This window comes from Eriocheir sinensis, chromosome 60 (genome assembly GCF_024679095.1).
Source record: "Eriocheir sinensis breed Jianghai 21 chromosome 60, ASM2467909v1, whole genome shotgun sequence".
NCBI classification, from domain to species: domain Eukaryota; kingdom Metazoa; phylum Arthropoda; class Malacostraca; order Decapoda; family Varunidae; genus Eriocheir; species Eriocheir sinensis.
This window is the reverse complement of record NC_066568.1, coordinates 5,604,108-5,618,628: the sequence shown is the minus strand read 5'-3', so window position 1 is coordinate 5,618,628 and position 14,521 is coordinate 5,604,108. Positions and strand designations below refer to the sequence as shown.

At 41.9% G+C, this 14,521-nt stretch overlaps 1 protein-coding gene across 8 annotated transcripts; it reads right to left on the bottom strand.

Annotated features, from left to right (window-relative positions):
• Positions 1-203: 203 nt before the first annotated feature.
• LOC126985816 (transmembrane protein 68-like) lies at positions 204-13,577 on the bottom strand. 8 transcript variants are annotated; one of them, XR_007739076.1, is made up of 9 exons: positions 10,502-11,179; positions 9,398-9,483; positions 8,618-8,756; positions 7,529-7,638; positions 6,770-6,937; positions 6,028-6,221; positions 5,143-5,277; positions 2,136-3,652; positions 204-1,998 (listed from the first exon to the last, which is right to left on the bottom strand). XR_007739076.1 is itself a non-coding variant. In XM_050841240.1 (9 exons), the coding sequence occupies exons 3-9, from the start codon at positions 9,468-9,470 to the stop codon at positions 3,479-3,481; spliced, it is 993 nt and encodes a 330-aa protein (XP_050697197.1). In that variant the 5' UTR covers positions 9,471-9,483; positions 11,630-11,767; positions 13,423-13,575; the 3' UTR covers positions 204-3,478. The 8 variants fall into 8 exon arrangements, 4 of the variants coding, with proteins under 4 accessions (XP_050697197.1, XP_050697198.1, XP_050697195.1 ...); XR_007739077.1 differs by having other exon boundaries at positions 204-2,012; positions 2,150-3,652; XR_007739075.1 differs by having other exon boundaries at positions 204-2,149; positions 2,289-3,652.
• Positions 13,578-14,521: the final 944 nt, after the last annotated feature.

Here is a 14,521-nt window from a genome sequence, read left to right as displayed (position 1 = left end):
CATTCTCTTTCTTACTTCCCATTTTCTTTCTCACTTCTCATTTTCTTTCTCACTTCTCATTTTCTTTCTCATTTCCCATTCTCTTTCTTACTTCCCATTTTCTTTCTCACTTCCCATTTTCTTTCTCATTTCCCATTCTCTTTCTTACTTCCCATTTTCTTTCTCACTTCCCATTTTCTTTACTCAGTTCCCATTCTCTTTAGACTCACTTCCCATTCTCTTTAGACTCTGTTCCCATTCTCTTTCTCAACAACAAACTGAAAATTATAATATTCTCAAAAGTCTGTTCACACAATACAACAAACTTACGCTTCATAAATTCTCAAAACAATCTCTTCTGTTCACATAAGACAAACCTAAATTTCCAACTAGATTTCTCAGTGTCTTTCTTTTCTTCTCGTAACACAAGAAACATTCACCTTCATGGGCCTGCGTTCACAGTCACTTTGTTTGTTTTGATCGTTACCAATGACGGCGATCGTGCTATAGTATTCCCACGTAAAACTGGCCGATGGGGTAGTGGCGGCTGTGGGGTTAGCCTAGCCCCGCACCTTGCCACACACTCTCAACACCTCTCGCCTCCTCTGCAGCCGCCACTACCCCATAGGCTAGGTTCACGTGGAAAACTATAGCGTCGATCTCCGCCATTCGTAACAATCAATACAAAGTGACTGAAGGCGGCCCATAGTCTCAAAACAGTTCATCTCGTCACTAACACAACGAACACACACTTCTCTGATTGTTTTGTTCCGTTGTTCTGTTTACATATGTCACGAACTTAAACATGTAAGTTCCTCAGTGTCTTTTCTTCTCACAGCACAAGAGACATTCACTTCTAAAAACTATCAAAATCTCTTCGCTAACACAATAAACACACTTCTTCAAATCTCACAGTTGTTTTTTACGAGTTCACATATAACACAAACATCTAAATTTTTTCAGTGTCTATCTTTTTCTTCACATAACACAATAATCACTTCTTAAAATCTCAAACAGGTTCTCTTCCCCATTCGCACATAACACAAACTAACAATAAACACGCTTCTTTAAAATCTCACAGTTGTTTTTTTACGTGTTCACATATAACGCAAACATCTTAATTTTTTCAGTGTCTATCTTCTTCTCGTAACACAACAAACAATCACTTCCTAAACTCTCAAACAGGTTCTTTCCCCCGTTCACACATAATACAAACAACTTAATTTTTTCCGTGTCTATCTTCTCCTTCTCGTAACACACAAACAATCACTTCCTAAACTCTCAAACAGGTTCTTTCCCCCGCTCACACATAACACAAACAACTTAATTTTTTCAGTGTCTATCTTCTTCTCGTAACACAACAAACAATCACTTCCTAAACTCTCAAACAGGTTCTTTCCCCCGTTCACACATAACACAAACAACTTAATTTTTTCCGTGTCTATCTTCTCCTTCTCATAACACAACAAACTATCAATTCTTAAACTCTCAAACAGGTTCTTTTCCCCGCTCACACATACCACAAACAACTTAATTTTTTCAGTGTCTATCTTCTTCTTCTCATAACACAACAAACAATCACTTCCTAAACTCTCAAACAGGTTCTTTCCCCCGTTCACACATAACACAAACAACTTAATTTTTTCAGTGTCTATCTTCTTCTCGTAACACAACAAACAATCACTTCCTAAACTCTCAAACAGGTTCTTTCCCCCGCTCACACATACCACAAACAACTTAATTTTTTCAGTGTCTATCTTCTTCTCGTAACACAACAAACAATCACTTCCTAAACTCTCAAACAGGTTCTTTCCCCTGTTCACACATAACACAGACTTAAGGATCTACTAAATATCTCTTTAAGTTGACAAATGTAACACGTCTGGATCCCTCAAAACAATCTCGTCCGCTTGTAAAATGCAACGTACATCACTTTTACAATTCTCGGGAAACTTGGACTTCCGTAACACTTGACTGCATCTCTCCACCTCTCTTTCTATACAGTCGTCTTCTAAATACCTTACAATAATAAACTCTAATCTCGCCCGCTCGTAAAATGCAACATGTCACTTTTGCGATTCTTAGAAAACTCGGACTTATGTAACACTTGCCTCAATCTCTCCACCTCTCTTTCTACACAGTCGTCTTCTAAATACCTTACAATAATAACCTCTAATCTCGCCCACTCGTAAAATGCAACGTACATTACTTTTACAATTCTCGGGAAACTCGGACTTGCATAACACTTTCCTCCATCTCTCCACCTCTCTTTCTATACAAACTCCTTCTAAATACCTAACAATAATAACCTCCAATCTTGCCCGCTCGTAAATCACAACATGCATCACTTTTATGATTCTCGGGAAACTTGGACTTGCGAACACTTGCCTGCATCTCTCCACCTCTCCTGAATACCATAAACATAACCTCCACAATATTTTCCTTCTATTTACAACTTCAATTTTCCACCTCTACTTCTGTCACCTCCTCCTCCTCCTCCTCTTAAATACAAACCATATCTTACAATTTGGTGGTTTCAACAGACAGTGGCAATGAATATATATATACACACACACACACACACACTCCTCCTCCTCCTCCTCCTCCTCCTCCTCTTCCTCTTTTTTCCATCCTCCTTCCACTTGCTATACACACCCTCCTCCTCTTCCTCTTCCTTCTTCTTCTTCTTCCTTCTCCTCCTTTTTCCCTCAACTCCTTCCTCTCCTTCTTTCTTCTCTTCAAGTATAAGTAACATGGAATCCGATAGTCTTGTCATGGAATCTAAACCTCTTCCTGATCCTGTATACTTCCTGCCTCCCCTTCCTTCTCTTCAATTACCGGTACAAGTTAGCGTAGAATCCGATAGTCCTTGTATGGAATCTAAACCTCTTTCTGATCCTTATTTGACACCCTAATCCTCCTGCATCCTTCCCCAGCACCGGTATGTTAAGATAGGATCCCAGCGTCCTACCGAGGATGTGATAGTTCAGTGGGATTCAGGACTCCTTTTGATCCTGTACGTTTTCATTCTCTTCTTTCTTCTTCTATTCCTTCTTCCTTTTTCTCCTCCTTCCTTCTCCTTATTCCTTCCTTCTTTCTTCTCTTCCTTCTTCTTTTTTCTCCCTTCTCCTCTTCGTTCTCCTTCTTCCTTCTCTTTCTTCTCTCTTCTCTTCCTTTTTCTCCCTTCTCCTTCGCTCTACTCCTTCTCTCTCTCTTCCTTCCTTCTTTCTTCTCTTCTTCCTTTCCTCCCTTCTCCTCCTCCTCCTTCTTCACTCTCCTTTCTTCCTCTCCTTCCTTCACCTTCTCTTCCTTCTTATTCCTTCACCTTTTCCCTTCCAACTTCTCCATATTCTTCTTCTCTCTAGATCAACACAGAATCCAAGTCCCGTCGTGGAATTCAAACCACTTCCATACCCTGTACGACACCCTTCCCATCCTTCCTCCTTCCCCACCACCGGTAAATATGTAGATAGGATCCCAACACCCTACCTAAGATGTGCTAGTTCTGCTTGGGGAACTCGTACGCCCGAGCTACAAGGGCGCGGAGGATGCGTCCCGGGAGTCGCTGGTTCTCGCGGATCAGGACGGCGAGGGCTTCCTGTATCCTCTCGGCCAGTTCCTCGGGAGTCTCACCTGCTTTGGGGTAGATCGGTTTGCCCAGGTGTGTGCGTAGCTGGGGGTGGGAAGGTGGGTGAGAGGAGGAGGTTACAATTGGTATGCCCTAGTCTGAGGTGTGCATTATCGTACACTGGCAACCTGCTAATGTAAGATAGCCTATACACAGGAAACAGTCATGTGTCAATAATATGCAGCAACAGTAACAAATATCGTCAATTATAGTCGATTCTGAGTTAAAAATATATGTATAATATTAGTGTTGTTTTGTTAACTTACAAGATCACTGATTATACTTATTAACCCGGTAGCTGTTACGGGCCAAATTTGTGGCTTTACCGTGTAGCAGCGACGGGCCAAATTTGTGGCTTTACCGTGTAGCTGCGACGGGCCAAATTTGTGGCTTTACCGTGTAGCTGCGACGGGCCAAATTTGTGGCTTTACCGTGTAGCTGCGATGGGCCAAATTTGTGGCTTTACCGCGTAGCTGCGACGGGCCAAATTTGTGACTTTACCGTGTAGCAGCGACGGGCCAAATTTGTGGCTTTACCGTGTAGCAGCGACGGGCCAAATTTGTGGCTTTACCGTGTAGCAGCGACGGGCCAAATATGTGGCTTTACCGTGTAGCAGCAACGGGCCAAATTTGTGGCTTTACCGTGTAGCAGCAACGGGCCAAATTTGTGGCTTTACCATGTAGCAGCGATGGGCCAAATTTGTGGCTTTATCGTGTAGCAGCGACGGGCCAAATTTGTGCCATGATATAAACGCCCAAAAATAGATGATACATAATCTGATCACAAATGCTTTGATATATATTACGAAATGGTTTGTGTGAGGGGTGATTTTTTCTCATTTTTCTCGCTTTGAGGGACCATTAAGAAACATGATCCCTGCAGCTACCGGGTTAAACAGCCTTAGTGCTGTCTACCATCGAGAAAATTATGAGGCTTTATATCAACAAAACAGCTGTTCTGACTACTAATAATTTTCAACTCTAAATTGTCTATAAATGGCAGTATTTGTCACTGTGGCCTGCATGTTATTGATACTGATGACTGCTTCCTGTGCGTAGGTTGTCATGTATTATCCAGGCAATCAGACATACCGTGGGATACCAGGCTGCAATTATACCGTCAAACAATAATGCACACCTCAGACTTAGAACTGACTATAGTACTATCTATCAATCTATTCTATATTGTATCCCATCTATATATATCGCTCAATTCGATCTTTCTCTCAATTCCTAACTATGCCTACAAAAAAGCAGCAGAAGAAGAAAAACAAGAACAAAAGGAAGACTAAGAAGGTACCATCTATATGTATCTCTCAATTCGATCTCTCTCTCAGTCCTAACTATGCCTATAAAAAAGCAACAGAAGAAGAAAAACAAGAACAAAAGGAAGACTAAGAAGGTACCATCTATATGTATCTCTCAATTCGATCTCTCTCTCAGTCCTAACTATGCCTATAAAAAAGCAACAGAAGAAGAAAAGAAACAGAAGAAAAAGAAGAACAAAATGAACACAAAGAAGGTACAATAGCCCACCTTGACAGGGAAGCCGCCATAGATGGGGGCGCATGGGAACCTCAGCTTCTCGTACAGCATGACCCAAAGTCTCTGCGGCCACGACACCACTCGGAACGCCTCCCGAATGTTCTCTGTAAACACTGGCACGATGGGCTGCGGAGAGGAGGGGGTAGGTAGGGGTTAGGTTAGAGTGATGTTAGATTAGGGTGATGTTAGGTTAGGGTGATGTTAATTTAGGGTGATGTTTGATTAGGGTGGTGTTAGGTTAGGTTAGGTTGATGCTAGATTTTTACAGGAAGGGCAACAAAAAAAAAAAAAAAAAAAAAAAAAAAAAAAAAGCCCGCTACTCGCTGCTCCTAAAGTAAAGCAAAAGATTAGTGGTGTTAGGTTAGGTTAGGGTAGGTTAGCTTAGGGTGATGTTTGATGTGATGTTAGGTTGGGGTTATGTTATGTTAGGTTAGGTTAGGGTGATGGTAGATTAGTGTGATGTTAAGTTAGAGTGATGCTAATTTAGGGTGATGTTAGATTAGGGTGAAGTTAGGTTACGTTAGGTTAGTTTAAGGAAAATGATCCCGGTCTATTTGTTCTCTCTCTCTCTCTCTCTCTCTCTCTCTCTCTCTCTCTCTCTCTCTCTCTCTCTCTCTCCCCCCTTCTTTCCTCCTTCCTTTTCCTTTTTATTTCCCTTCCTTCTTCCTTCTCCACTTTTCTCTTCCTTCTTATTTCTCCCTTTTCCCCCCTTCTCTCCTTATCCTTCACCCATCTCCCACCCATTCTTCCCCCCTCACCCCCCCACCCATCCCAACCAACCCCCAATTATTTATTTATTTATTTATTTTTATTTTTTTATTTTTTTATTTTTCCAGCAGAGGAGTCAATTCAAGGGCATAAAAAAGGGTAACTCACCGCATTAGCCCCCAGCGCCACCTTTGCATAGCCCGTCCTGTTCCCCCAAAGCAGCTGGTAATTGTGGTCGGAGAACTGAGCCTCGCGTACGCCGCCCGGGGATATGCTGACGATGTGGTCCTCAGAAAGTGTCTTGATGCAGGAGTTGATGGTGCCGGCCGTGATGTCAAAGGCCTCCAGGATCACCTTCCACCCTGGGGGACGAGGAGGAGGAGGAGGTCGGATTAGAATGTGAGGTTAGGTTAGAACATGAGGTTAGGTTAGGTTAAGTTAGGTTAGGTTAGGTTCCTCCTCTCTCTCTCCTCAACTTTCCTCCTTCTCTCCATCCACTTTTCTCTTCTCCCTCCATTCTCTCCCCAACTTTACCTCTCTCTCTCTCTCTTCATGTATGCTCTTTCTCCTTTCCTCACTGTCTCCATCCATCTTTCTCTCTCTTTTCTCTCTCCATTTTTCCTCTCCTTCCTTCCCTCTCCTCCACTTTCTTCTCCTTGGGCTTTCTTCCTCTCCTTCCTCTCTCATCAACTTCCATCTCCAACACTTTCCAGCTCATGTTTGTTTTTTTGTTTTTTTTGTTTTTTTTTTACATCAGAGGACACGGTTCAAGGGCAATAAAAAGAGTACAAAAAAAAAAAAAGCCCACTGCTCGCCACTCCTGTAGTCATTTCTCCTCGTCACTTTGGACATACGGCACCTACTCCTCCCTCTCTCTCCCCATTATTAGCAGACCCACACACATACGTACCCGGCACCTTCTCCAGGAACCTGTCGCCCACACAGTGAATAAGGCGGCCCTTCACGAGGATGGTGCGCGCTACGAGGTAGTAGATGTCGATAGGAATGGCGCCGTGGTAGTAGATTATGAGACAGCGGCCGCGCTCTGGCAGGTTCTCTAGGCCCCGTACCTCATAGCCTGGGGAGAAAGGGGGGGGTTAGGAATGACTGGTTGGGTGGTTTGGGTTGATTTGGGTTGGGTTAGGTTAGGTTAAGGTTGGGTTGGGTTAGGTTAGGTTAGGTTAGGTTAGGTTTGATTTGGGCTAGGTTAGGTTAGGTTGGGTTAGGTTAGCTTTGGGTTAGGTTAGGTAAGGTTAGGTTTGATTTGGGTTGGGTTAGGTTAGGTTAGGTTTGATTTGGGCTAGGTTAGGTTAGGTTGAGTTAGGTTAGGGTTGGTTTGGTTGGTTTAGGTTTGTTTGGGGTTGAGTTTGGGTTGTTAAGTTTGGTTTCAGTTGAGTTGGGATTGGATTTGGGGTTGGGTTTGGGTTTGGGTTGAATTGGTTTAGTTTTGGTTGAGTTGAACTGAACGCCAGGAAACAACAAACCAACAAAACATTGTAGCAAAATTTGTAAAGATCAGGATTTTCTTATTTGATTTGGTTGATAGTGTTTGGTTTGCTCTGGTTGACTTCACATGGGGTTAGATTTCCTTTAATTTTGGTTTGCTTTCATTAGTGTTCATTGGGTTCTGTGAAAATGGTGTGCGTCTTTAATGCCGGCAAATACCCACCGTGCCAGATGTAGCCGTGGGCGTCCCAGATGAGGGAGATGAGGTACCGTCCGCCTGCCCAGGGATCGCGGTGCTCCAGTGACTCGTGGAGAATGTTGTAGAGGTTTTGTCTGTGGGGGAGAGAGCATTATAAGCAGAGCATTGAAAGGAGAGAAGTAGAGGAGGAAAGCACTGCAGGATAGGAGAAGAAAGAGAAATAAAAAGGAAAAGGAAGGAGGAGAAAAGAGGAAAAGGAAGAAGGAAGAGAAGAAAGAACAAGAACAAGGAAAAAAGAGGAGGAGGAGAAGGAAAAAGGAAGAGAGAAAAAGGAAAAGGAAGAAGGAGAAAAGAGGAAAAGGAAGAAGGAAGAGAAGAAAGAACAAGAAGGAAAAAGGAAGAGAAAAAAAGGAAAAGGAAGGAGGAGAAGGAGGAAGGAAGAGAAGAAAAGAGGAAAAGGAAGAAGGAAGAGAAGAAAGAACAAGAAGGAGAGAGCGTTATAAGGAAGCATTAAAAGGAGAGAAGTAGAGGAGGAAAGTACTGCAGGAAAGGAGAAGGAAGAAGAGAAAAAAGGAGAAGGAAGAAGAGAAAAAAGAAGAAGGAAGAAGAGAAAAAAATAGAAAACTTCTTTTACCTATCACCACTTTCTCCTCTTCCATTATTTCTCCCTCTTCCCCCTTTCACTCACTTCTATCACCACTACTGTTTTCTCCTTCTCTCAATCCTTCACTCCTCTTTCTCTTCCCTTTTTAACTCCTTTTTGTCATTTCTGTCACCACTAATTTCTCCTCCTCCTCCTCCTCCTCCTCCACTGCTTTCTTCTTCTTCTTCTTCTTCTTCCTCACTAACATTCTCTTCCTCCTCTTTTCCCTGAAGCTCGTTTTGTCTCCTCTCTCTGCTTCCATTGGCAACACTAACTCTTCTTTCTCCTCCTTCTCCTCCTCCACTGTCTCTTCCTCCTCTTCCTCCTTAACTTCCTTTTACCACCTCTATCCTCCTCCTTCATTACCACTATTTACTTCTCCTCCTCCTCCTACTCCTCCTTAACTTCCTTTTGTCACCTATCCTCCTCCTCCATCACCACTATCCGCTTCTCCTCCTGCTCCTCCTCACCTTCTCTGGAACACGTAGAGGAGGAAGGCAGAGACATAGAGCAGCAGCAGGATGACAAAGGGCAGCACCACTATCACCAGCAGCACCGGGAACACCAGCGACCACACCCACCCCAGGTACAGGAGGTCCATCTTCTGGCCTGAGACGCAAAGTAAGGATGCGTAAAAGTCTCGTCTAAGTTAATTTGGCATAAGTTGTTTAATCCGTAAGGTGTTGTTTTTCTTATGTACGATTTGATGCATTTCAGATTTCATATAGTTGTTATTTAGTTGCGTAGAAGTTCGGTCTATCTCAATTCAGCAAAGTTTTTTTTTTTTTTTTTATACAATCTGATGCATTTTAGAATTCAGACACTTGTTAGTTAGTTGTGTAAAAGTCTAGTCTAAATTATTACAACAAAAATCCTTTAACCTGGTAGCAGCGATGGGCCAAATTTATGACTTTACCGTGTAGCAGCGACGGGCCAAATTTGTGACTTTACCATGTAGCAGCGACGGGCCAAATTTGTGCCATGATATAAAAAACCCAAAATAGATGATACATAATCTGATCACAAATGCTTTGATATATATTATGAAATGGTTTGTGTGAGGGGTGATTTTTTCTGATTTTTCTCGCTTTGAGGGACCATTAAGAAACATGATCCCCGCTGCTACCAGGTTAATAAGCAATCATTTACAAACTTACAATTTTATGCATGTCAAATTTCAAACATGTGAACTCAAGAAAGGTATATAATAAGCCCCGGCAGGAACAGACAGAGCACGACTAGACACTCACCAATGAAAGTACCGATGGCCAGCGTGATGTTCTTGACCAGCCCGCAGAAGGTAGAGGAGTCGTCACAGGTCATGGTGCCGGCAGGACTGAGGGGGTGAGAATATTAGTGTTTGAAGGTATTATTAACCCATTAGCAACGACGGGACAAATTTGTGGCTTTACCGTGTATCAGCGACGGGACAAATTTGTGGCTTTACCGTGTATCAGCGACGGGACAAATTTGTGGCTTTACCGTGTATCAGCGACGGGACAAATTTGTGCCATGATAAAGACCAATGCACTTTCCAGCCCATGTCTTATTAGATTATGTTGTTTAATGAGTGCGGATAGGCTGGCGCATTGGTTGGTGAGACCTTTCGGTTCTTTGCCTGACGGTTCACCCTAGCATGGCTCATAGGGAAAGGTCATCCAGGTAAGAAATCCAGGTAAGACCCCCCAAAATAGATGATGCATAAACTGATCACAAATATGTTGATACATATTATGAAATGGTTTGTATGAGTGATGATTTTTTTTCTCATTTTTCTCGCTTAGAGGGACCTTTAAGAAACATGGTCCCCGCAGCTACTGGGTTGAAGTATTAGAGACCACTACCCCTTAACCCCTTGAATGTGGATTTCCTACAAGAAGACATCACCAAGCTACAGGAATGGAACAAAATGTGGCTGCTACAATTCAGTGAAGAAACATGTAAAGTCATGCACCTTGGGAGGGGAAATCCAGCTTACCAATACCATATGGGAAACACTCCACTATCCACCACAGAGGCAGAGAAAGACCTGGGAGTGTATGTTACCAGACTACCAGTGAAGGCCAAATCCGTGCCAATCGCAGCGGACGGGTTAACAGATTTTGGACTGCGATACAATAGACTTCATTCATGACCTCTAATTACCGAGATGATATTAATTGATTAAAACAATATCAAAAAAGGTTTTAAAGTACAATTCATGATCTAATTATAACCCAAAGTGATATGAAGGAACAAAAAAGATATCAAAGAGGTCATTAAAGTACAATTCATGACCTTTTTACTACCCGAGGCGATATTAACTAACTAGAACGATGTCAAAAAGGTCATTAAAATACAATTCATGACCTCACCCGGACGTAGAAGCGGACATATCAGGTCAAGCTGGGTCAGGTAGGAAGACCTTCGACCTGGTTAGTGAAAAGGCTCTCACTCATCCTCTTTTTGACCTCTTGGCACCCGTTTTGACCTCCCCGGCCTTGACCTCACATGAGAGACCCGTTGGCAGTGACGTGTTTCATTCCCGTTGGTCAGGCTTGTTTTTGTTTACTTTCTAGCGCTGGGAAAGGAGAGTGGCCTTGATCTTGATGTCATAGGTCTGGGGAATGGGGATTGTGGTGCGGCTTTTTTAACGGGTTTAATGTTTCTTTTTTGTGTTTTTCCTTGTTTCTTTGTCTGTGTTTACTTCTTTTGGTTTCTTTCTTATTATTATTATTCAGTATTTTAGGGAGTGGTCTGGTCCGTGGATTATTGTGCGGCTCCCTTTGTGGTGTTGTTTTCTTCTTTGTTTGATTTTCTTTGTTTTCTACAAGGTCACAGGAAGGAACAGTATATAAAACAATAGGTTTACAAACACAGTAACTGCAGTCTATCGATGCACTTATATAAAGGGATTTTTATCACTTTCACTTTCTATCTTTTCTCTCTTCCCGTCATTTTTTTTTTTTTTTACAACTGATTGATTGTATTGCATCACTTTATCTTCTCTTTGTGACTATGAGTGCGGTATACCCTCAACCTCCCCCCCCCGTCTCTCTCTCTCTCTGGCAACGGCGCGTGGTGGTGGTGTACGTGAGCTCGGTCAATGCACTGGTTATCGTACTTATCTAAAGATGATAGCTGTTGACATATTGGGGTATTACTCTCTCTCTCTCTCTCTCTCTCTCTCTCTCTCTCTCTCTCTCTCTCTCTCTCTCTCTCTCTCTCTTCGAATAACACGTACTGCTTTGAACACTACATAACACTTTGAACACAGAAAGTCTCTCTCTCTCTCTCTCTCTCTCTCTCTCTCTCTCTCTCTCTCTCTCTCTCTCTCTCTCTCTCTCTCTCTCTTCGAATAACACGTATATATACTGCTTAGAACACTACACAACACTTTGAACACAGAAACGAACCCTCTTTCCCTCTCTCTCACTCCTTAATCCCTCGATCACCACACACACACACACACACACACACACAGGTGCTCACTCCCCGCCCACCTGTACACCTGGAAACACCTGTACGTCTGGAGGTCACATGCAGGTGAAGTGTGTCTCAGTCTTTATCAGGAGCAGTGAGTAGCGGGCTTTTTTCACATTTGTTTCATTTTTTTTATGCCCTTGAACTGACTCCTTGATCTGTAAAAAAAAAAAAAAAAAAAAAAATCAATCGTGTGTCACCTGTCTAGCTGTTACTACCCGTCTTAATTTGTGTAGCTTGATTACGGACGGACAGGTGTTTTAACTTCCTGTGAAATGTTACGTTAAAAAAGGACATAGTTTTTACATAGGGAAGTTACACACAGGCTTGGATTAGAAGTTAAGGTTACGGACACACACTCCCGGAACAGAAAAAATAACCTTCCCAAACTGTTTTAAGCAACCCGGAGGAAAAAAAAAACAATCCAATCAGCCCAAAAAAAATATTAATGGTTGTGATGCTAAATTAACCTGCCTTTTAATTCCTCCTCGATCCGTTTTCCACGTAACATATTAGTAAGTTAATTGCTATTGTATTCACTCTCAACCTGCTGGCTTTTATATTATCTTAACTTAAAACCTCCCCCAAACCGCTTTATCTTACCATATCCCGTTATCGTAGTACAGCGCGTAAAGAAAGACAAAATGTATTCTTTAAAACTTACCTGCTGATAATTTTGAAAGACTACTGACATAAGGAAAGGAAGTTCTTCAATCTCTACTATTACAAACTTTGACTACATACCTTGAAGTGTCTCCGCGGTAAAAATAATAATAATTGTCTAAAAAAAGATTAATTATATAGCCTACTTGCGACGTTCCCTTGATCTTGGTGACTAACAACCGCCAGCATCGTCTATATCATTCTTCTCGTAATCTTGCCTTAACTTGTAATCTATATCCTATGTAATCTTCAAACTCTCTTATCTCACCCCTTTCTCCCTTATCGACAAGTTCCACACACGTTTGACAAGACTTTTTTTTTTTTTTAGGAGTTTGGGGCATTTCCAGAGGTAGTTTTATGACCTTGGTGGAAGTTTGATCTTTCTTCTGTACCATGAACCTAAAAAGACAATCATTAGAACTCGATTAATCTCCTTTTTGACCTTTGGAAATGGTTAATGGGCAAGACTTTTTTTAGGAGTTTGCGGCATTTCCAGAGGTAGTTTTATGACCCTGGTGGAAGTTTGACCTTTCTTCTGTACCGTGAACCTATAAAAAGACACTCATTGGAACTCGATTAATCTCCTTTCTGACCTTTGGAAATAGATAATGTGGCAAGACTTTTTTTAGGAGTTTGCGGCATTTCTAGAGGTAGTTTTATGACCTTGGTGGAAGTTTGACCTTTCTTCTGTACCGTGAACCTAAAAAGACAATCATTAGAACTCGATTAATCTCCTTTCTGACCTTTGGAAATAGTTAATGTGGCAAGACTTTTTTTAGGAGTTTGCGGCATTTCTAGAGGTAGTTTTATGACCTTGGTGGAAGTTTGACCTTTCTTCTGTACCATGAACCTAAAAAGTCACTCAGTAGAACTCGATTAACCTCCTTTTTGACCTTTGGAAATAGATATTAAGAGTTTGGGGCATATATTTCCAGAGGTAGTTTTATGACCCTGGTGGAAGTTTGACCTTTCTTCTGTACCGTGAACCTAAAAAGTCACTCAGTAGAACTCGATTAACCTCCTTTTTGACCTTTGGAAATAGTTAATGTGGGAAGCGGAAGCGTCTGAGAGATTCGCCACCTTAGAAACTCGTAATCTTCCCTATCTTCTTATCTAACCCTGTTTAATCACCCATACTCTCTTATCTTACCTTTTCCTTACATCCGGGTCTTCAGTATTAGGTTAGAGCAGTCCACGAACACTTTCCATCTCTCTGTCCACCGGTCTTGCCATATCGAACGTTTGTGGGAAGAGTTATCACTTATCAGCGCCGTGGTCCGTTTTGTGTGTGGTCGCTGCTAGATGTCGCCACTGGTCCCGTTTCTCCGGAAGGCCGCGCGCGCTTCTGCCCGAACTTCGCTCCGAGGGTCAATCAGAGAGCTTTTTTACTTCCTCATCTAACTCTGTCTTCAGTTCTTTCCTCCACTTACTCTCTTCTTTCTTTCCTCCATTTCCTCTCCTTTTTCTCTCTTTCCCATATCTTGCTGCAGTATCACTCCAAGCAGTGTATTTTTTTTTCTTCTTTCGATCAGTATATTTTCCTCTTTTTTTATATTTACTTTTTCCTTCTTCTTGTCTCTTGCTTCCCTTTCCATGCACTTACACATTCAAGTATTCATGTTTGCCTTATCTTGATGACACACCCCAGTGGTCACAACACGTGAATTTCACGTGAACGTCTAGTGGAAATCTTGTGGATTACTCGTGTACACGTGTTTTCACTAGATATTCACGAGATACGCACGTGTATAACTTGATCTAACATTCACGTATATAACTGGGTACCAATTCACGTGGTTTTCCCGGGTATTACTGGCAGAGAAATTCATATGTATAACTGTTGCAATAATTCAGGGGGAAACTATGTGTGTAAAACATGAGTTTGCATTTTATGTACATACATCAAATATGTATCCTACGTCTTATTCTATATACGTACACACACACACACACACACACACACACACACACACACACACACACACACACACAGAGTATTATTGACCAGTATAGTTTGCAAAATATTCGAGAAAGTGATAAAAAAACAATGGACAAAATTTCTAGACCACAATATAATTACAGAAAAACAATATGGCTTTAGAAAAGGGCGCTCATGTATAACAAACTTACTGAGCTTTTACTCAGAAGAAAGGTCAATTAAACTACAACCAGGGTCACTAAACTACCCGTGGAAATGCCTCAAACCCCTACGAAAACCGTGTAATATGTGTCCTTGGGCGCAGAAATGA